Here is a 19,815-nt window from a genome sequence, read left to right as displayed (position 1 = left end):
CCTGTATCATTTTACAATGCTATTGACAGTCTCTGATAAGCCATAAGGCAGAGAGAACCATGAAAAACAAAAAATTATAGTCTTGCACAGCCTTATAATACACACATATACATACAATTATTCCACACAGGTGAAGAAGATCTGAATTGTTCCTACCTTGAACCTTCAGTGTGTAGCAGCCATGTTGTATTTCCCGTTGAGTTTGAGGCTGGATCCTGTCCAAAGCACTTTAATTGTGTGAAATGACTAATACTTAAATCGTTGTTTGTGTTTAATGAAAAAAGTTAATTTTAAAGTTTTTATTAAATGTTTTGAATTATATATTTATATTAATATTTCGCTGTATTATGATTTGACTTGTGTTAAGCCCCACCCTCTGCTAACGTCACATAACAAAACCGATGTCGCCCACGAAACTCCGCCATTTTGACTCCCTCTTTAAAAGAAGAAGAGCGCGTTGTAGGGGTGTCTATCGTCGAAAGTATTTATTGTTTAGTTTAAGACAGGGCGCGGTCTTGCTTGATTTACTTAAAATAAACCATACTAAGCACATTTGTTTAGTTACTGACAGGTTTTATCTGCTAGTTTCAGCCGGAGAGTCGAAATGCCGAGCCACCCGCTGCGTGTGGCGGTGGTGTGCTCGAGCAACCAGAACCGCAGTATGGAAGCGCACAATATCCTCAGGTAAAGATGAGCCAACTGGAAGAAGGGCACGGAAAAACAACACAAACTGAAGAGAATCTTCTCCATCGAGTCATCTTTTTTCCCTCTTTTTGGGCCGGTCATGATAATCGCAGAATCTTTGGCAGCCGTCAGGCCTCGGCGCACTTTAACAATGGACTCCCTGCTTCCTACAGTGATAGCGGGGACTCGGCTGCGTTAATGTTTCTTTGAAACGCACTAAGGTTGTTAGTGAGGGTTCTGTAAACTAAAATTAAAGGTTTACAGCCGTTATTCCAAAGAAAGTTACAGGGTTTTATACACGTTTTCTCTTATTAAAGGGAAGAGCGCCCCTCCGTAGGTGGTGCACCGGAAATGGGGAACTGCAGCGTCATCGTCGAATGACTACACCGCTGAGGATTTAGATTTGTAGATCAAATTGTTATCAGACAATTACTAACAAATTGTCCTGTTCACACAGGGACTTTCAAAATAGGAAGGTCATAAATTATCTAAAATACTTTTAACTAATTAGTGTCAGACTAAAAACTTTGGAAGTCACCTGTTAAAACTTTTCTTTTATGTTTGTTTGTGTGAGATGGATAGTTTAACACAGGACAGGCCCAAAACTGTATATGAGGTAGAATTTTTTTTTAAATTTATTACAGTTAAACTAGGTTTACTATTCCTTTCTACACATAAATGTGTGGTGATGCTTTCAAAAAAATCTGCTGAATTTAGCTGTTGTTTTACTTCAGTCAACAGACTAATAGTCTTAAATTCTCTAAAATACAAATAAATAATAGTAGCCATTGGTTTCCAAACATTAACAACCAGGTAAAAAAAAGTCATAAAGAAGCAAACCAAGGGTATTAATCCTGACACACACGTTCAAGTTACCAATATCAATAATGTTTAGATTAATTATTTTTAACAAATGTTTTTTCAACAAACATTTCGTTCACATTTTGCCAAAGGATGAGACTAAATGTTCTGTAGTTTTTCATGGATGACTGGTTGATTGCTAATGGATTCTGTGCCTCATGTTGATTCCAGATATATTATGTAATTTCACTTTGTTTTGTTTTTTTTTTTTTTCCCACTTCACAGCAAACGTGGATTTGATGTGCGGTCTTTTGGGACAGGGTCTCATGTGAAGCTTCCTGGTCCCGCACCGGATAAGCCAAATGTGTATGACTTCAAAACAACATACGAACAGATGTACAACGACTTGGTCCGCAAGGACAAGGAACTGTATCCCCTGTTTCCCTTTTCACTTCCCCCTCACACACAACACACACACATACATGCTTCTAGTTTGTGAACAGTGTCGGAATTGCTCAGCATCTTCAAATACCCATACAGGTAAATTATCAGGGTTTCAGAAAAACTGTACATTTTGTTTGATGTCTGTACAGAATAGCAATACCACAGCTGTGTTAGTGTAGCCTGGTTAGGACAAAGTCTTTTAATGACCTTTTTTGCACATGTTCCCTGTGTTTTCTTGTCATAAGTTGCAGACTTTTTATTTTCTTGCAGTTCACATAAAAAGTGCAAGTCACATGAAGAGTAAGTGATAATGTCTTTGGCAAAAAAACACTTGTCTTACAGCTGATTTAAAAAGGGGGCGGGGGGGACTTGACATATTGATGTCTTGGTAAACTGAAAATAATTCTCCTAGTTATAGAACCAAAGGTAAGTTGAAGATGAAAATGGTCACATGATGCTGTTCACTGATTTATTTTGCACTGAAAACACTTTAAAATGGATAGTGTAAGAAGAAGTCAGACTTCAGAAATTTTGACAAATTTAATGACTAATTTTGGTGAATGTTTGCTTGTCTTTATGTTTGACCCTTTATATGTTCAATGGATTATTTAATTTGCCTCGGGTTAAATTAATTGTTTCACTGTTAGGGAGCTACCAACAGGCGTTCACTATTCTGCAGCTGCATATGTGTATATATTGTGTAAACTAACATCAAAGATGCCCTGTTTACATTGCAATGTGGCTGTGATGTGAACGAGAACTGACTGAAAAGTGCCTTTTAATTATGCAAGTTATTTTTATTAAAGACAATGCACTTCATGTTCTTGTAGCCTGTAGTATCACTGCTCACTGGAGTTACAGACAACAGAAGTCAGTTTATCAATTATTAATTGATTAAACGCATGTTAAATTTAATCATTTATTTTAATTGAAATGCTAAACTGAGTTTCCTATTTTGTTTCCATACCAGCAGCAAACGAGTAGTAAAGCGACTGCATGCCCACTAGATGGTGCTGCAGCTTCTATAATTGATTACGCATTACCCCGCGTCCTACTGCCAGCAAAATAGTGCCTCACACAGCAACTCATTGTCTCGTCGTGATTGTCATGGTGTAGTTAGTCTGTTGCATTGTGTCTGAAGTGTTTCTCTGCACCAGCTGTTGTGGTCCTTGACCCGCCCACTCCCCCAGATACACACAGAACGGCATCCTGCACATGCTGGACCGAAACAAGCGCATCAAATCCAAGCCAGAGAGATTTCAGAACTGCAAGGACAGATTCGACCTGGTCGTCACCTGTGAGGAGCGAGTGTACGACCAAGTGCTGGAGGGTGAATATTCCTGCCGGTTTTTACATGACTATTTATTCTCTTATCTGTTTGACATTTGACAAATTCCCTCTTTTTTTTTCGTCTTTTCACAGATCTTAACTCAAGGGAGCAAGAGACTCTGCAGCCTGTACATGTTATCAATGTAGACATTCAGGACAACCATGAGGAAGCCACGCTGGGCGCCTTCCTAATCTGTGAGCTGTGTCAATGTGTGAGTGTCTCCTGTCAGGGGTTTGAAATGATGACAATGTTGGTACTGCACAATATAGCTAATATGAAGTTGATTTTGTTTAATGTATTTACTTAGAAAAATTATAAATAAGCCAGTGTTAAACAGGTCTCTCTCTCTCTCTCTCTCTCTATATATATATATATATATATCTCAAAGATAGATTTGAATTTTTTTAAGCTAAGTTCCGCACATCTCTTTCCAGATCCAGCACACTGACGACATGGAGAACGAAATCGACGAGCTCATACAGGAGTTTGAGGAGAAGAGCAACAGGCCTTTTCTTCACACCGTCTGCTTCTACTGATAAAAACAATACAAAGTTTGCAATAAACACCAAGCCCACATCACAAGCAATGAAACTGCAGAATATCAGACACATAAACAACTCCTTCTCCTGGGTGGTTGGTAACAGCCCATGCATATGTGCGCACACACACAGTACGCATGCACACACTCGTACAGTGTGCTTTACACAGACGCTGCGGTCAGGACCTAACACGTGGCTGCGCTTGGACGTGGTGGTGGTGAGAATGGCTTTTTTTTTTTTTTTTCCTCTCTTTCTCTCCTCTAAATACAGAGTATTTATTCCTTCAGATTAAGGCCAGGACAGTGTCCTCACCTCAGTCCAGTCGCGTCACTCAACATTGTCTCCTCAGGCATAGCCATAAACACACATTTCCAAGCCCGGGTCATGCAACTGCTTCACAGATCCCTGTCATGTTGTCAGTTCTTTGTTGATGTTTTTTGTTTGTTTGTTTTTTTTATTACAGCCTATTGATGCTGCTGTTTTTTTTTTGTTTGTTTGTTTTTTCCTCTTGATAAGAATTTATAAAATAGAAATTGATTTTGGTGGTTGTTGTTTTTCCTGATGTGACAGTGACACTGATCTCGACTGATCAGGAGAATTAGGTGAAGTCAGTTACAGTGAATTGTAGTCAGACTTGTGTGAAAGTGGCAGGGAGACTACGGCGAAACCGAACATAGACCTCTGAAAGGCTTTTGATGATGAACTTCCTGCATAATGTGTTGATCCATATTTAAACTTGTTTTCTTTGAAGATGTTTTTTTTTTTGTCCTTTTGTAAATGTTGAACAGAAGCATTGTAATTACCTACGGACTGTAAACTCATCTCAGAGTGCCTATCTCTTCTGTATGTACATACGAAATGAGTAAATATAAAAAGTCTCAAAAAAAAAAAAGTCTGCCTGTAGGTTCCATATTCACTCTGTCTGTACATTAGCTGATCTTTACTTGTGTTTTCGTCACTTTATTACTGTTTTTTAACCATCAAAGATAGTAATTAGCTCAGTATCAGTATTCACATCTAACGAACTCAGAAGAGTGAATGACAAGTCCACTCCACTCCAAAAAACACAAACTGATGTGGTCATGCAGCATGGTCCATGATGACCTTTAGAGGGCGCTGCTTTGACACGCTGTGAGCACTCGTGTCGACTCCACAGACGGTTGTTATGAAACATTACAACCGACTGTTTGATTAAAAAACTACATGTCAAATGATTTTGAGACCAAAAACCGTCTGAAGTCAAATCTCCTAAGAGCCACAGAACGTCGAGAGCGCCGTCTACTGGATGCTACATAATTAAAACAATTCAGTAGTTTTTCAAATTTGACATAAATTATACAATAATAAATAGTTCTGCTATTGAATACCAACCACCAATTGAATTAAAATAAATTGAATTTCTCCACGGTATACCCTCTTTTACTAGATATTTTATTTTTAAAACAGCCACAACCAATGTAATGCATTTGGGCCTAAAATTATGAAACCACCATCACCTGCACTGCTCATGTCTACCACTAGAGGCCTGCGTACCCGGTTCAGAGATATCTATAGCTCAATAGATCGATTGTAGATATTGACTGGCTTTTTTGTTACCTTGAATAAAGAAACATTTTAACAGACAATTTATGTAAAAGTTTAAACATGTTTTCAGTAAAAAAAAAAAATTAAATAAATTTAAGAAAAGACACTTGGATACTGTTTATCTCATTCAGATCAGGCAAACCACACACACACACTATCTGCCAAATAATCACGGTATCTAATCAAGGAACACTTGCTTAGATAGCAATACTATATAAATCATAATACTGCATTTAATTATGATTTACTGCAGTTTAGATATGAAATACTTCACTTGTGTGTTCAGGCGGAACACCGTTTTAACAAAGGCCACGAAGAAAAAGAGAAAGAAAAAAAAAACTACACCAACTAGACTGAGATTATTGACTTATTTATAAATAATCAACCAAACACTGAACTCAGTACTGAAGGTTTAACAGCAGCTTTAATCCCTCCGTCAATACTGAATCAATATTTAAAAAGCAGGAGATCCTGACAACAGCAGTTCTGGACTACGGTTCCTCTCTGATGTTCTAACGTCGCGGTTTCTGGACTGAAGAGCATTCGTTCTTTACGGTTCCTCTCTGATGTTCTAACGTCCTCCTGTCTTGACGGATGTCGGGTTCTTTATTTAAATGTTTCCATTACTACTTAATTCCCAAACTTAATTAAAAAAAAACCATTAAAACATCTCTACATTTGACGTTTAGAAAAACAAACTTGTTTTAATCATTTCACAAGATGGCGGTTGTTATTACAGTGTCCGGTTCGTACGTCAGTACTTTTATAATGTACACATCATGTATTAGTGCGTCGTAGTTTCTTTTTGTGTTAAAAGTGAATGGAATGTGGAATTCCAAACCTTATTTTTTCCCTGTCATTGAAGACAGTCCCGCGGGAATTTTAAACGAAGACGGACAGACGAGATAAAGGACAAGACACAGATGTTTTTTTTAATCTAAGCTTCTCATACAGGAGTTCCATCCTTGGGGGGTAAGGATCCAGTCTTGTCTTGTTTTTCCGCCTTGGTTTCCCCGTCAGTGACAGACTCAGATATCGATTCTACTTTTTCTACTAAGTTTTCACAGTCTTTTTCTGTTGGTTTCTCCGTGTCTGACGGAGGTAGATCGGCATCACTTTTTTCCTCGCTCCTCTCCAGAATCGGAGCGATCACCTCCTCAGCCACAGGCGGCTTAGTGAGCGGCAGGTTGAAGCCCATTTTCCCTCCCATGGGTGACCCGGCCGGGGGAGGTGTCAGGGTGGTAGCCTCCACCTCGGCACGCAGCCAGTCCATCTTCTGATGGTGTTGTTTGACAGCGTCGTCCACCCGGGCGTCGATCATGGCCTCAGTCAGGACGCCGTCTTCAGAAGAATATGCTGCAGCCTGAGAGAAAAATCAAACCGAGTTAATGCGTTTTTATGAATGAGAACTGTTCAAAATAGTTTTGTACCAATCAGATCAAGGTTAGTGACCTCATCGATCAGTCTCAGAGGTAAGAACATCACCTCTACCGTTATTAATTACATTATTGCAGGCTAATTATTGTGCTTTATAAATACTGTATGCAGTATAATGTATATTATAGTGTGTACTCTAAGGTTCTCCAACCCCTGGTTCAGGTTTGTACTAATTTTCCTGATAATAGTTATAAAATAAAAACAATGAACTCCGAGGCTACAGTGAGGAGATCACTGTAACCTTGGCGACACCCACCTGCCAGGCCACGCCCAGCTTGGAGATCTCTCTTCCTGACATGCCATCTGTCCTCTTTGCAATCTCTGAGCATTTTTTCCCATAGTCAAACTGAGCCAGCTTCATCCTCCTGAAGGAACAAAACAAAAAGATAATGTTTTCATTTTATTTAGTGCAGAAAAAAAAAAACGAGCTACTCAGTGAAGTCCTCTACTTCTACTCTAAAACGAGTTACTCAGTGAAGTCCTCTACTTCTACTCTTCCTACTGCTGCTACATTTACAATCATGAGGTGGTACTTACTGCCTCCCGGTGGTAGCTGGCTCCAGCACATATCTGTCAAAGTACAACCTCACCAGCCTTTCCCTCTCCTCGGGACCTGGCAGAGCGAAATTCACTATTTCGTCAATGCGGTCGTTTATGGCCCAGTCAAACTGCTCTGGTTGGTTACTGGCCAACACCAGCATGAACCTGCGGGTGAGGACACGGTTAGTCAGCAGCTCAGAGGACGACCGAGACACATGTGAAGCTTCACTGAGTTTGAATGACTGTTTACTTGTTGCTCTGTTCTCCTGTGCGATACAGGAAAGCATTCAAGGTCGCTCTGAGGTCTTCACTGATCTTCTCCTACAAAAAAGGCAAAATATTATATATTAATATTTTATATTTGTCTTAAAAGAAAGACTCAAGAAAATATACACCACTAAACACATGCACTAACAGTGGATCTTTTACGAAGGAATGCATCAGCTTCGTCGACAAAGAGCAGCAGCCTGTGGGACAAAAAACAAAACATCAGAAAAGTAATAATTTTTAAAAAGTTTACTTACAATTTAAAAAAAAAAAAAACGCTTAATTTTGAAGCATCCCAATTATAACAAAAAAAAACGCTTAATTTTGAAGCATCGTACCCGCGTCCACTCGTGTTGGCCCAGTCAAAAACTTTGTGCATGGCAGTGACACCATCACGACCCATCGGTGCAACGTCACCACCAGTCATAATGGCATAGTCCATCCCAGAATGCATTGCCAGCTTCTACTCATCACAAGGGTGAAACCTGTCAGTGAACTCTCATTTGAGTGAATCTCAGTTCACGTCTGTGGTTCCGTGGGTTTTACCTTTGCAAACAGGGTTTTTCCTGTTCCTGGAGGTCCGTACATGAGGATGTTCCTGTAGAGGCCGTGGTTCTGCCTGGTGTTCCTTGTTGCTATTGCGATGTCACGCACGCGCTCTTCAAGAGAAGGCTGCGGGAAAATAATTCATTAATTTGTGGTTACAAAACCTGAAAAAAAAAAAATAAATACAGGTTTTGTCATTTCACTGGTCTGAGCCAGACGTCCACTTACGCTGAGAACAACTCCTTCCAGTGCATCCTGAGGTTTGCTCTTCAGCCGCTTCACCGTCTGAAATGTAGGAGAGGAACAAATATATCTTATGTATTTTTCTTATTTTAGAAATCTTCTGAAATATAATTATAATAACAATAATAACAAGAACAATAATAATAATAATGAGATGTCCAACACTGCCATCTAGTGGCCATCACTTTAATATACAGCTGATTATCCCCAAAACTATTTTTAGGGCACACATTTGGCAACACCGAGACATTGTGTTTTCGGGTTTTCATTAAAGGAGGAAAAACAGAAAACGATTCTTACAGATATTACATAATTAGGCTAATATCCGATATTATCGGACATCACTTACAATAATAATAATAATAATAATAATAATAATAAGTAACAATAGTGATGATGGTAAGATTTAGATACCTTGACAGGATGCTTGATGGCCTCACCCACAGTGAACCGCGAGGTCTCACGCACCAGCGAAGGCTTCCCGAGCCTGGCTTCGATGTAACGTCCTGCCACCGCAGTGGCATTACGGGCTGAATACACACCAACAGCCAAAGCAGTCAATCCTGCCACCTGGTGACAAGACAGAAAAGTTAAAACTGCAATTAAGTATTCTCCACCTCCAGGACAAACCATCCCGTACTTGGAAATGGGAGATAACGTGTCACATGGACGAGGCCGACTCACCGTGGCTATGACTTTGTCCTTGTCCGATATGAACGCCCTGAATCCTTCTCCAAACACAGCTCCTGCTGTCCTGAGAGAAATATGAAATAGTTTTAAAATATTGAGAACTGAATAAAGATATATACGACTGTGAAGAATCTGAGGAATCAATCGGATTATTCTCAACATTGAGCCGTGATTTCTGCGGCCACATCTTTGTGTCTTACTTTATGGATTCCAGAACAGTCTGCCTGTGTTCCGCCGCCTTCAGACGGATCTGCTCTCGGATGATGTCGGCGTTCTCTCTCTCCACTTTGGCTCTGGCTTTAGATTCAGCCTCGATCCGCAGGAGCTCGTTTTTGTGCCTGAGCGACATCTCGTGTTCTATCGTTGCTATAAAAGTTGGAACAACACGTATCCTTAACCGAGGCTCAAGAGTTTCAGAAGCAGTGATGAATTAAGTGGTAAAACCCATTTGGGTGCATGGGGGGGGGGGATGTCACTGTCATGAAGTACACTCACCTTTCCTCATGGCTTCCTGTTTTTGTACCGACTCCTCTTGTCTGCGGAGATTCTCTTCATTCTGTGCATGCTGTGTTTGAGAAGGGGAAAAAAAAGTTGAATAATTTTGCTTCTGCATCTCATTCAAACTAAACGTGGAGGATGACCTCTCACCTGCTGCCTCAGTTGGTCTTCATATCGCTGTCTGGCCAGTTTATCTTGGTACTGCGCTTTCTGTGGTAAAAGAGAACGTTACAACAACTGCAACAGGATGTCATAAATGTTCAATCCTACTGTAAATATTATTATTATTATTATCCACATTTAAAGATAAACAGTCAAATATACCGCTTGATGTTGCCTGGTCTCCTCATTCAGCGTTTTCCTCCTTTCCTCGGCCTGAATCCTAATCTGATCTCCTTTGAGCTGCTCCACCGCTGCTTCATACTCCTGTTATCACAACACGTAAAGAAGAATAACTGAATACAAACAACATATAAAATATCTGACAGTTTTCATACAGATCAATGTCGGTGTTGCCCTACCTTTATCTTGGTCTGGTGTTCCATCTGGGTGGTCTGCTCCTGCATGCGAGCCAAATCCAGAGCTTCTTTGGCATTTCCTGCTCCAAGAAGAGGGGAAAAAAAATAATAGAAAACACAATTAAAATGTATAAAAACAAGTTATTTTAAGGTTAGACAGAGTGATCTACTGGATACAAAAAAGGTTGTTTTGCTAACGTTAAAACTAAAAAACTAGGTGGAATTGTTTTATGATAAAATGATAAGTGAGTGGCAACTGTGAGAGGTTAGCTTGTGTGGTAAAAGCATTTAAAGCAACAGTCGGACCTTGTCTAAATTTTCCTGCATTACTGCATCTATTCTGCTGCTCTCCTTACAGCGATAAACCGATGACACAATGTTAGCAAACCCGTGTGTGACTCAAGTGGAATTTAGCAAAGTAAACCAGGCTACAAGCTAATGATGACCTTTGAACCTTGTCACTAAGAATTGCTTATTTTCCCGACGCACTCCAAAAAACAACGCATTCAAATTACAACTGTGTGCAGCAAATGCATTCAGTGGTTTCAAACTGTGGGCCTCATCAGATCACTAACACTTGATGCTGTCAGTGGTATCAAACTGTGGGCCTCATCAGATCACTACATCTCCCACCCCGAGCCAGAGGAGCTGGATGCCGGTGCACGGACTCTCCACGGTACTACAGAATAGCAGGGATTTCATTAACCTCCACACTGGTGCAAACCCGTCCCACGGAGCTGACGGGAGTGTCTGGACACTTACGTGACTTGTCGAGCTCCCTGGCCGCCTGAGCAGCCCTCTCCAGCCCGGTGGGGTCGAAGTTGCTCCATTTGTCCTTGGGTTTATCTCCTCCGCCGCCGCCACCACCACTGGAGCCTCCGGCCGGCGGTGTCGGTGGAGGAGGAGGAGGCTGAACGGGGAAGCCGGGCGGCACTTCAGGCTGTCCCTTGTTGAGGCCGAAGAGCCAAGACATTTTAAGGAGAATGAATGAAACAGTTATGAATGGACGGTTCCGCCGCTGGTGCTACCGCCGCTGCACATATGTCACTTCCTCCACACGTGTGTCTCGCCGCAGTCATCTAATCTGCGCAAGTCTGTCACAGAACGCAGGTTTCGCTGAATAACAGAAACGCTGATTGGTTGAATTTCAGTATGCCGTTTTCTCATTGGTTAAAATGTTTTTGACGTAACCCACAGCCCTGCCCAGAATTGGTACGGCGGCCGCAGTGGTCCAGAAAGGCTACAAGACTCGTCAAAAGAGCGCAGTTTTCCTTTGGTTGCATCAGGTTATTTCAGTAAAAGGTCACACATAAAGTACAATTAGGTATTGAAGTGTGGTGGATATAAAATAAATTGAAAATAAGGCATATAAAAACGTAAATGTACAAACTAGTTTTAGTTTAAACTAGAAGCCATTTAGGAAAAAATACAGGGGGAAATATATTAAACATTTGTTTTGTTTTTCAAGGTCATAGAGTCCTTTTAATTGAAAAGGAAGAAAGCCTGGTCCAACGCAAGTTCAGTATTTACAACCAAAGTCTGGCTGAGAACCAATGAGGGTTTTTTTGTCCAAAATACTGTGTGACCTTCAATGGCTTCCTTAGACACTCATTGCCTTTTTAATTTATGCAAATGTCAGACTCTACTACTACAATGTTAGTTTATATGTACATACATTAGGAATATTTGTCTTGTCTTGAAAAATAAACTTTGTTTTACAAGAAAACAGTTTGTATGAATCGATGGAAAATTTAACAACTGTATTTCAAATTTGATTTGTAACATCAGTAAACATTTTTCTGACAACCATGCCCTTATTGCTATTTAGTATTTATGAATAAGATGCTTCATATCTTGAGTAAAATTCAATTGAAATCCACAGCAATTACAAAAAATGTTTATTGCAATTAACAGGAACCGTTACACAGGGAAGTGTAATAAAAAACAAATAAACATACTTTTGTACAAAGCAAAAAGTCCTCACAACGATGAGGTCCAAACATGACGTACGCACAGAGAAAATAAAAAGACATTGGTAAAATCACCTCCTCCAAGGTAACACCAAAAATAACGAGCAGCAGAGTCATCTACTGATGAGACAATCATTTGTTTTATGCGTAATCCTATTCGTAGACATGAATTATTAACCCTCTGACATTGTTAAATATCATGGGATGCCATTAAAGTCTTAAAATTCAGGCCAATATTCCTGAAGATGTGACACTGCCCCACACGTAATATGAGAGTGTACTTTAATGACATGAGTTCTGGGAACCGGGTGTTAATAACAGAAAAAACTTTTAGGGGTCAGAGAGAGATCAGACAATGAGCTTGTCAATTAAAATCCAAGCCTATCCAAAATACAGATACATGTCTGTACAAGTGTGTGGTGGAACAGTTTCAGATTTACCAACAATCTAGAGATCTGCTCTTCATAACAAACAATATGAACAAATAAGTAACAACAGCAGCTTCTTTTTAATTATTGTTTTACTACTATACGGGAGAAAACACCTGGAGGTTCTTTCCCATCACCAAGCGCTGCTTGTAACCCTTCTTGTTGTCGAGCCCTTGCCAGTTTTGTGAGTGAGAGGAAGGTACGAGGTTCTGTGATGGCCAGTTGGCTGATAACCTTTCGGTTCAGCTGAACGCTGCTCTGTGGGGACGAGATAAGAGACATTGGTAAAATCATGTGACATCAGATGTTAATTTATAAAACTTGTGGTAAAGTGCTGCAATATGTGTCATAACTAACCTTTATGAGGTTGTGAATTAGGGCTGGATACGTCATGCCATGCTCTCGTGATGCTGCAGCAATGCGTGTGATCCACAGCTGAAAAATATAACATATGATTTACGATTTGAAATATTTATCGCTCTGTTCATGAATGAGCAAAATATAAAATATTATATATATATATATATATATAGCTGATTGTGTGTAAGATAATATTACCCACCTTTCTCATATTTCTTTTCTTAAGCGTTCGGCCTCTGGTGGCGTAAACAAAAGCCCGTCTGACAGCTCGAACTGCCAGACTGTAGCAGCGGTTCTTCCTACCTCTGAAGTGCTGGAAAAGAAAAGAATAAAGAAACCAATGAGAAATCGATATGTGACAGTATATATTAAAGATCTCATCTTAACGATTCAAATAATAAAAACCCATGTGGATATTTAGTCTACACACACCAGGACATTATTCTGACCTTACCCGCGCATGTTTGAGAAGTTCCTGAACCTTCCAGTATCTGTCAGGTCCTCGACTTCTGATCCAACACGGAAGCGTTAGGAAAACCATGCTTGACCTGCAGCCGCGTTTTCACGGCAAAGTTCCCAGAGATACAACGATAAAGTGACCTTACTCTACCTTCGTCTGGAAGACAAGCGTGTACTGTAAAGTCTCCCCAGCAATCGCAGACATGCGCACTCTTGTGGGTAGAATGTACGTTTGTTTTTACTTCGGGGTATGTGTCTTCACAACCGCTGTAGTTGTGTGCTGTTCACCGCCCCGTCAGATTGTATAGGTAAAAAAACGAAACTACCACTGACACTGACGCGGCCGCAATGAATGCTGGGATAGCGGGTAGCATAGGTCAGAGAAGCTCCAAAATGTCGGCTGTTGGGTTGACGTCCTTGAGCCGCTGTACAGTTTCGGCACTCCGCTGTCATACAGCACTGGGGGTATGTTTGAATTTCCATTATTTTTACAGCCAGACTCTAACGTGCTACGAAATGTGTCCCTTTTGTTAAAACGTAACAGTGGAATCAGTGAAGTGACATGTTACGTAGTCTGCTAACGGCTAAAAATGCTAACAATTTGTCTGACAGTAACGTTCACTGTTTTCAAGTTTTACAGTCTTCCGTACACTAAAGCTCAAGCGCATACTTAGTTACTCAAATGTGTAGTATTGTGAGAATTTAAGACATTTTAAACGTTAAGATTGTTATAGTAAAGCGAATGACACTCCCTGATGTTTACGTAACTATTTTAATGTACAGTACTGTATATATGAGCCTTCTTAATACAAATTGTATGTGAATTTGACCTTAGGCTAATTACACTGTTTTGGTGGCAGTGACTTTTTATAGTGTCATTGCTTAAGATGTCGCGTACATTACCTAACGCTGACGCCGTAATGTGTATACATAACAACTAAAATGATTACGTCTCTTCTGTGCTTGTTCCTGCTTTAGGCGGTGCGATGTGCTCAAACAGCAGCAGCTCCAGCAGCTCAGCCCAGAATAAAAAAGTTTCAGATTTACCGATGGGACCCAGACACTCCAGGAGACAAACCTCGCATGCAGACCTATGAGATTGACCTCAACACGTAGGTGTTATTGTGTGGAGGCTTGAGAAAAGCTATTTGATCCAATGTTTTGTGATGTTGTAAAAAAAAAAAGTTGAGACAAGAATAAAACACTTAATAAGTGATTAATGTTTTTGTCATCATATAGTTGTGGCCCAATGGTTCTTGATGCACTCATCAAGATAAAAAATGAGATGGACTCCACCCTGACCTTCCGCCGCTCCTGCAGAGAGGGTCAGTATCACAATAGGTTATTACAGCAATGCTAACATTGTTATTTTTATTATTTTTTTGCCTTCAGATTCCCCAAATTATAAACAGCACTGTCAATGGTTCATAAATGTTCTTGCAGGTATTTGTGGATCGTGTGCCATGAACATTAATGGAGGAAACACACTTGCTTGTCTAAACAGGATCGATACCAACCTGAACAAGCCATCAAAGATCTACCCTCTGCCACACATGTATGTGGTCAAAGATCTAGTGCCTGTAAGTGAAAAGTCTTTAAGTAAGAACGATTTCAGGATGAGAAAAAAAAAGAAATAGTCAGTGATATTGTTTTGGTGAAAATATCTGGTCTTTTACCAGATATTTAATGCAGCTATTCAGTAAAAAATGTTGAACTGCTCTGAGTGACACACAACTGTTCAAAGAGGTAATTAGACTCTGTTTGTAGGACATGAGTAACTTCTACGCACAGTACAAGTCTATTGAACCCTACCTGAAGAAGAAGGATGAGACCAAGGAGGGGAAAGAACAGTACCTGCAGACTGTGGAAGACCGACAAAAACTGGTACATGACTCACCTTCATACATCATTCATGAACTGACAGGTTTTATGGAGCTTTACATGAACATACATTCCCTCTCCTGCCTTTCACGTAAATAGGACGGACTGTACGAGTGCATCCTGTGTGCCTGCTGCAGCACCAGCTGCCCCAGTTACTGGTGGAACGGAGACAAATACCTTGGACCTGCTGTGCTCATGCAGGTATGTGTGTGCGTGTATATGAAATATCAAATGTATTAATGGTTGAATTAGAAGACACCAGACTGGATCATCTGTAAACCTCTGCTCTCTCAGGCCTATCGCTGGATGATTGATTCACGTGACGAGTTCACAGAGGAGCGTCTGGCCAAGCTGCAGGATCCGTTCTCCCTCTACCGCTGCCACACTATCATGAACTGCACCAAGGCCTGTCCAAAGGTAAGACACGTCATCTACGTCTACACTCTCCCTGGAAATTACTCTTTTATTTGTCTTGATTCTCTCAAAGATGAAGTCCTATTATATCACTGAATTGTTCCTATAACTAATCTGTCAACGTTGGTGTTTTTCTTTCAGGGGCTGAACCCTGGGAAAGCGATAGCTGAGATCAAGAAGATGATGGCCACGTACAAGGAGCAGCGGGCGATTGCCTGAAGCTTTGAATGTCAACCCTGGCGTTGAACTTTTCCATCCATGATTAAAGTATGTATTGTATAAAGGAATTGATCGCTTTCTCAGGTCTGCTGTACACTAAGTTGACTCGGCCGCCACCATCCTGTGTGAATACATGTGTTTGTGTCTCTTTTTTTTTGGGGCTGTGAGAACAAATCCAAACGTTCAAGAATGATTGGCCGTAGTGAGCAAAATGTCAAAGGTCACCACTCAACTCAAGAGTCAAAACCATGTGTTGATCATGGAACAAGTGTGTGTGGATGGATGTGTGGAGTGGTGTGAATAGAGAACTTGTTGGTATATAAACGCACATGTACAGTGTGAATGCAGAGAAGAGTGTGTGTGTGTGTGTGTGTGTGTGGCTGAGTCTTACATGTACCACCACAACAACAGTATTTATTCATTTTGTTTTCATTCAATATGAGACGTGACATTTTGCCAATACTGTCCTTACACAGATTAAAAAAAAAGTTCTTCAGATTTTTTTTTGTCAGTTTACGTCAGTAAATACGGGCACAAACCAATCACACACGATGTATTTGTTCCCACAGATCAAAAAGAGCATGGATTGTAATTATGTGAAAGTAAAAATAAAGGGATTGAATCGATCTTGTTGTTTATTAAAAGTCATAAACAGCTGCATCTACTGTATCTGTCTGTCAGTGTTTTGGTTTCGATCCACGTCACATTCACTGGCTTTTTAATCCATTTACAAAAAACACAAAAAAGTTAAAAACACAGCAGAAGCACACGGAAATACAGGAGTAAAGACGAACAGGAACAGGCGACCAGAAGAGAACGACACCAAACAGAACAGTTTGAAGCAGAGTTTCTCATGTTCCTGGTTCAATGTTTACTCAAAAATAAAGTTTGTTTCAACATTTAAAAAAAGATCAACATCGTTCAGATCTGGAGAGAAGGAAAAACATGAACAACTATCGTCAATCTTTCAATAAATGTTGAGTTTGGCCCACTGTGAGTTTGAGTTTGACGCCCCCTAGAGGGACATGTGGGTAGCGCACCTGAAAGTAGCCTATTACATTCCCCTGTATGAAAAAATGTCAGTACAGAAGTTAGTTCGTTTATATTTATACCTGGACTTTTTTCATTAGGACACTGCTCCGTTGCTTGCACGTCGGCATAGTTACGTTGTGTCCGAAAATCACTTAAAAAGACTCGTGACGTCATATAGTCCGTTTGTGGCTAATGATAAAACGCTTTGTATCGTGTAGTTAATTTAGTTTAAGAACAGCTACAAACACCTGTCCGGCTCTGTCTTCAGGTGGACGGACACGAAATACAGAGAGAGTGGATTAGACGTCAAGAAAGACGAAGTTCGTTACTCACTCATGGCGATCCCAAATCCGTGCGCACCTGGAACGATTATTTATCTGTTGATTCCCCATGTCCCTTAAGGGACTCCGTAGAAAACTTATTTATGTCCCTTAAGGGACTCCGTAGAAAACAACACCAAACAGTGGAGTTTATAGCGACACTAGAACAGTGGGCAGTGGGACGAGATGAGTCGGAGATTTCTTTCAGTTTGACTTTGTTTTTCACTAGTTTCAAAGATTTGACGTTGTTTGTTACAAATTTAAAATAAGTTGGAACGCAGAGAGTTGTTATTCTGTACTTAATTTTACCCAATAATACTGCAATACTACTAATAATACTACTGAGTTAACAACGGCCGATATACTGACATACCGATATAATGTTATTATATGAACAACTTGGCTTGTCAACAATTTTAAATGCTAACAAACTGTAAATGTTAAAAGAGAAAGGAGCGTAAAAACAACTGCGTCTTCTTCTTGTTCTATTTTCTTCCTCAGTTCAGTTCTAAACTGTCTAAATATCTTTAGACTTTTTTTGTTAATACTTCTAACTCCCGTTGTTGACATTTTCTCTCCTCTACAGTTGTCGATAATTCCTCCCCTGAGTCTAAACTTCCCTTTTGTTTTCACCGCGATGCCTTCACGGCCACAGCTGTAACCGTAAACTGCGGTGTTTTGATGGTTTCTCTCTGGTGTGGTGGTGAACCGGCAACCATCACACAGAGTGAGTGTGGTCTTGTCGGGTCTGGGGGCTGGAGGCTGGACAGACTGGGAGGAGACTGGAGATGCTGGGTGGTACAATGTGTGTCTGCGATCTCCAGCGCTCAGAGGGCGCATGAGAGCCGAGGAACAGCCGGAGAACCGCGAACCAAAGTTAGGTAAGAAGCTGAAGAGAGAGAGAGAAAGAGAGAGAGAGAGAGAGAAACAGTTGTGTTTTGTTCGTGCATTTTCTGTAAAACTGCTTCTGTCTCTGCACCGCGGCGACACGGCTTCACTTCTGCTTCAAAGTTATGAAGGAAAAACGATCGGGCGCGTGCACGGTGACAGTCCGGTCAGGGTTTCCTCCTCCTCCTCCTCCTCCTCCTCTTCCTCCTGCCTCCCCCCTCCAGATGTTAATCAGTTTATGCGGAGTAATCCGATTGTGAAGGACGGTGATTTGTGTGAAGGTGAATGTCTGACATGTGGTCCTGTGTTTTCACTGGAGAGGGAATGAGAAAGAGGAGGAAGAGGAGGAGGAGGAGGAGGAGGAGGAGGGACTCCACGAGACAGCCTGCAGCAATGGCACCACAATGGACGGAGTGGTGCCAAGGAGGGGGGAGAGAGAGGGAGGGAGAGGGAGGGAGGAAAAACATCAGCGGGAGGGTCAGCGAGGACACACGGAGACATGAGTCCAGATTTCTTCTTCTTCTTCTTCTTCTTCTTCTTCTTCTTCTCATTCATTTGTCCTGAGTCACATCAAAAGATGCAGAGGAGGATGACGGCAGGAGGAACTTCCTGTTGGTCCAATGTGTGTGTGTGTGTGTGTGTGTGGAGAGAGAGAGAGAGGGGGGGGGGAGAGGGGGACTGTATTTGGGAAAGGAGGGGAGCCATGGGGGGGGGAATGACTCCCAGATGTTTGCTGTGAAGACATATGGTTTGTGATAGCATAGTGTGTGTGTGTGTGTGTGTGTGTGTGTGTTGGGGGGGTGAGGGTGTGTGAGGGTGGGGGTCATGCTGGAACACAGTTGCACACACACACACACACTTCCAGAACAGATTTATTGTAACACATGTAGAACAATGATTTTGCCAAAGTGTGTGTGTGTGTGTGTGTGTGTGTGTGTGTGTGTGTGTGTGTAGGTAGACAGAGCTGAACGCCTCCTGTTGGAGAAGGTGGAGAAAAAGTCACAATGTGGTGAAAGTAGTTAAGTTCCTGCAGCTGAAGCTAGAGGTCGCTGTGTCTGTTACTGTGTCTGTCACTGTGTCTGTTACTGTGTCTGTTACTGTGTCGTTACTGTGTCTGTCGCTGTGTCTGTTACTGTGTCTGTCACTGTGTCTGTCACTGTGTCTGTTACTGTGTCTGTCACTGTGTCTGATACTGTATCTGTTACTGTGTCTGTTACTGTGTCTGTTACTGTGTCTGTTACGGTGTCTGTTACTGTGTCTGTCGCTGTGTCTGTTACTGTGTCTGTCACTGTGTCTGATACTGTATCTGTTACTGTGTCTGTTACTGTGTCTGTTACTGTGTCTGTTACGGTGTCTGTTACTGTGTCTGTCGCTGTGTCTGTTACTGTGTCTGTTACTGTGTCTGTCGCTGTGTCTGTTACTGTGTCTGTCACTGTGTCTGATACTGTATCTGTTACTGTGTCTGTTACTGTGTCTGTCACTGTGTCTGTCACTGTGACCCACGGCTGTGAATCTGGTCGACGCACACAAATAAACCCCCCCACAGTGGTTTACTGTAGTGGTCGGTGTTTTTAATGATGTCAGTGTTTGTGTTTGTGTGAAGAAGAAGAAGAAGAAGAGGAGGAGGAGGAGGAGGAAGAGGAGGGCAGTGAGGGCGACAGAAGGAAAATGAAGGATGTGGAGACACGGGGCAGAAGAAAACTCTGAGACTGGGGTGGGGTTG

At 41.2% G+C, this 19,815-nt stretch overlaps 5 protein-coding genes and 1 long non-coding RNA gene across 6 annotated transcripts in view; 3 read left to right on the top strand and 3 right to left on the bottom strand.

Moving 5' to 3' along the window:
* The window catches only part of LOC103385860 (uncharacterized), a 40,237-nt gene extending 39,956 nt beyond the window's left edge, over window positions 1-281 (bottom strand). The window contains exon 1 of the long non-coding RNA XR_003051169.1: window positions 157-281. This is a non-coding gene — a long non-coding RNA (uncharacterized LOC103385860). The remainder of the gene's footprint in view (window positions 1-156) is intronic.
* Window positions 282-416: 135 nt separating this feature from the next.
* ssu72 (SSU72 homolog, RNA polymerase II CTD phosphatase) lies at window positions 417-4,690 on the top strand. The gene is made up of 5 exons (XM_008319848.3): window positions 417-684; window positions 1,771-1,914; window positions 3,120-3,259; window positions 3,352-3,470; window positions 3,694-4,690. The coding sequence occupies exons 1-5, from the start codon at window positions 605-607 to the stop codon at window positions 3,793-3,795; spliced, it is 585 nt and encodes a 194-aa protein (XP_008318070.1). The 5' UTR covers window positions 417-604; the 3' UTR covers window positions 3,796-4,690.
* Window positions 4,691-6,059: 1,369 nt separating this feature from the next.
* Window positions 6,060-11,224, bottom strand: atad3 (ATPase family AAA domain containing 3). The gene is made up of 16 exons (XM_008319849.3): window positions 10,884-11,224; window positions 10,125-10,201; window positions 9,928-10,029; window positions 9,754-9,813; window positions 9,601-9,670; window positions 9,306-9,471; window positions 9,100-9,169; window positions 8,830-8,985; window positions 8,401-8,457; window positions 8,173-8,298; window positions 7,965-8,089; window positions 7,775-7,826; window positions 7,610-7,680; window positions 7,357-7,524; window positions 7,076-7,184; window positions 6,060-6,745 (listed from the first exon to the last, which is right to left on the bottom strand). Exons 1-16 carry the CDS (start codon window positions 11,092-11,094, stop codon window positions 6,329-6,331), a joined length of 2,037 nt encoding a protein of 678 aa, XP_008318071.1. The 5' UTR covers window positions 11,095-11,224; the 3' UTR covers window positions 6,060-6,328.
* A 771-nt stretch (window positions 11,225-11,995) lies between these two features.
* On the bottom strand, window positions 11,996-13,573 carry mrpl20 (mitochondrial ribosomal protein L20). The gene is made up of 4 exons (XM_008319850.3): window positions 13,334-13,573; window positions 13,082-13,192; window positions 12,877-12,954; window positions 11,996-12,777 (listed from the first exon to the last, which is right to left on the bottom strand). The coding sequence occupies exons 1-4, from the start codon at window positions 13,418-13,420 to the stop codon at window positions 12,604-12,606; spliced, it is 450 nt and encodes a 149-aa protein (XP_008318072.1). The 5' UTR covers window positions 13,421-13,573; the 3' UTR covers window positions 11,996-12,603.
* Window positions 13,574-13,647: 74 nt separating this feature from the next.
* On the top strand, window positions 13,648-16,508 carry sdhb (succinate dehydrogenase complex, subunit B, iron sulfur (Ip)). Its single transcript, XM_008319851.3, has 8 exons — window positions 13,648-13,803; window positions 14,317-14,450; window positions 14,578-14,663; window positions 14,782-14,918; window positions 15,106-15,222; window positions 15,319-15,420; window positions 15,514-15,636; window positions 15,775-16,508. The coding sequence occupies exons 1-8, from the start codon at window positions 13,687-13,689 to the stop codon at window positions 15,850-15,852; spliced, it is 894 nt and encodes a 297-aa protein (XP_008318073.1). The 5' UTR covers window positions 13,648-13,686; the 3' UTR covers window positions 15,853-16,508.
* A 1,120-nt stretch (window positions 16,509-17,628) lies between these two features.
* Window positions 17,629-19,815, top strand: part of mfap2 (microfibril associated protein 2) — a 6,112-nt gene continuing 3,925 nt past the window's right edge. Inside the window, exon 1 of the mRNA XM_008319852.3 lies at window positions 17,629-18,085. Within this exon, the coding sequence (XP_008318074.1) occupies window positions 17,886-18,085 (200 nt within the window). The 5' untranslated portion in view covers window positions 17,629-17,885. The remainder of the gene's footprint in view (window positions 18,086-19,815) is intronic.

Source organism: Cynoglossus semilaevis, chromosome 11 (assembly GCF_000523025.1).
Source record: "Cynoglossus semilaevis isolate Cse_v1.0 chromosome 11, Cse_v1.0, whole genome shotgun sequence".
Lineage (NCBI taxonomy): Eukaryota > Metazoa > Chordata > Actinopteri > Pleuronectiformes > Cynoglossidae > Cynoglossus > Cynoglossus semilaevis.
This window is presented reverse-complemented; position numbering and strand designations above follow the sequence as displayed.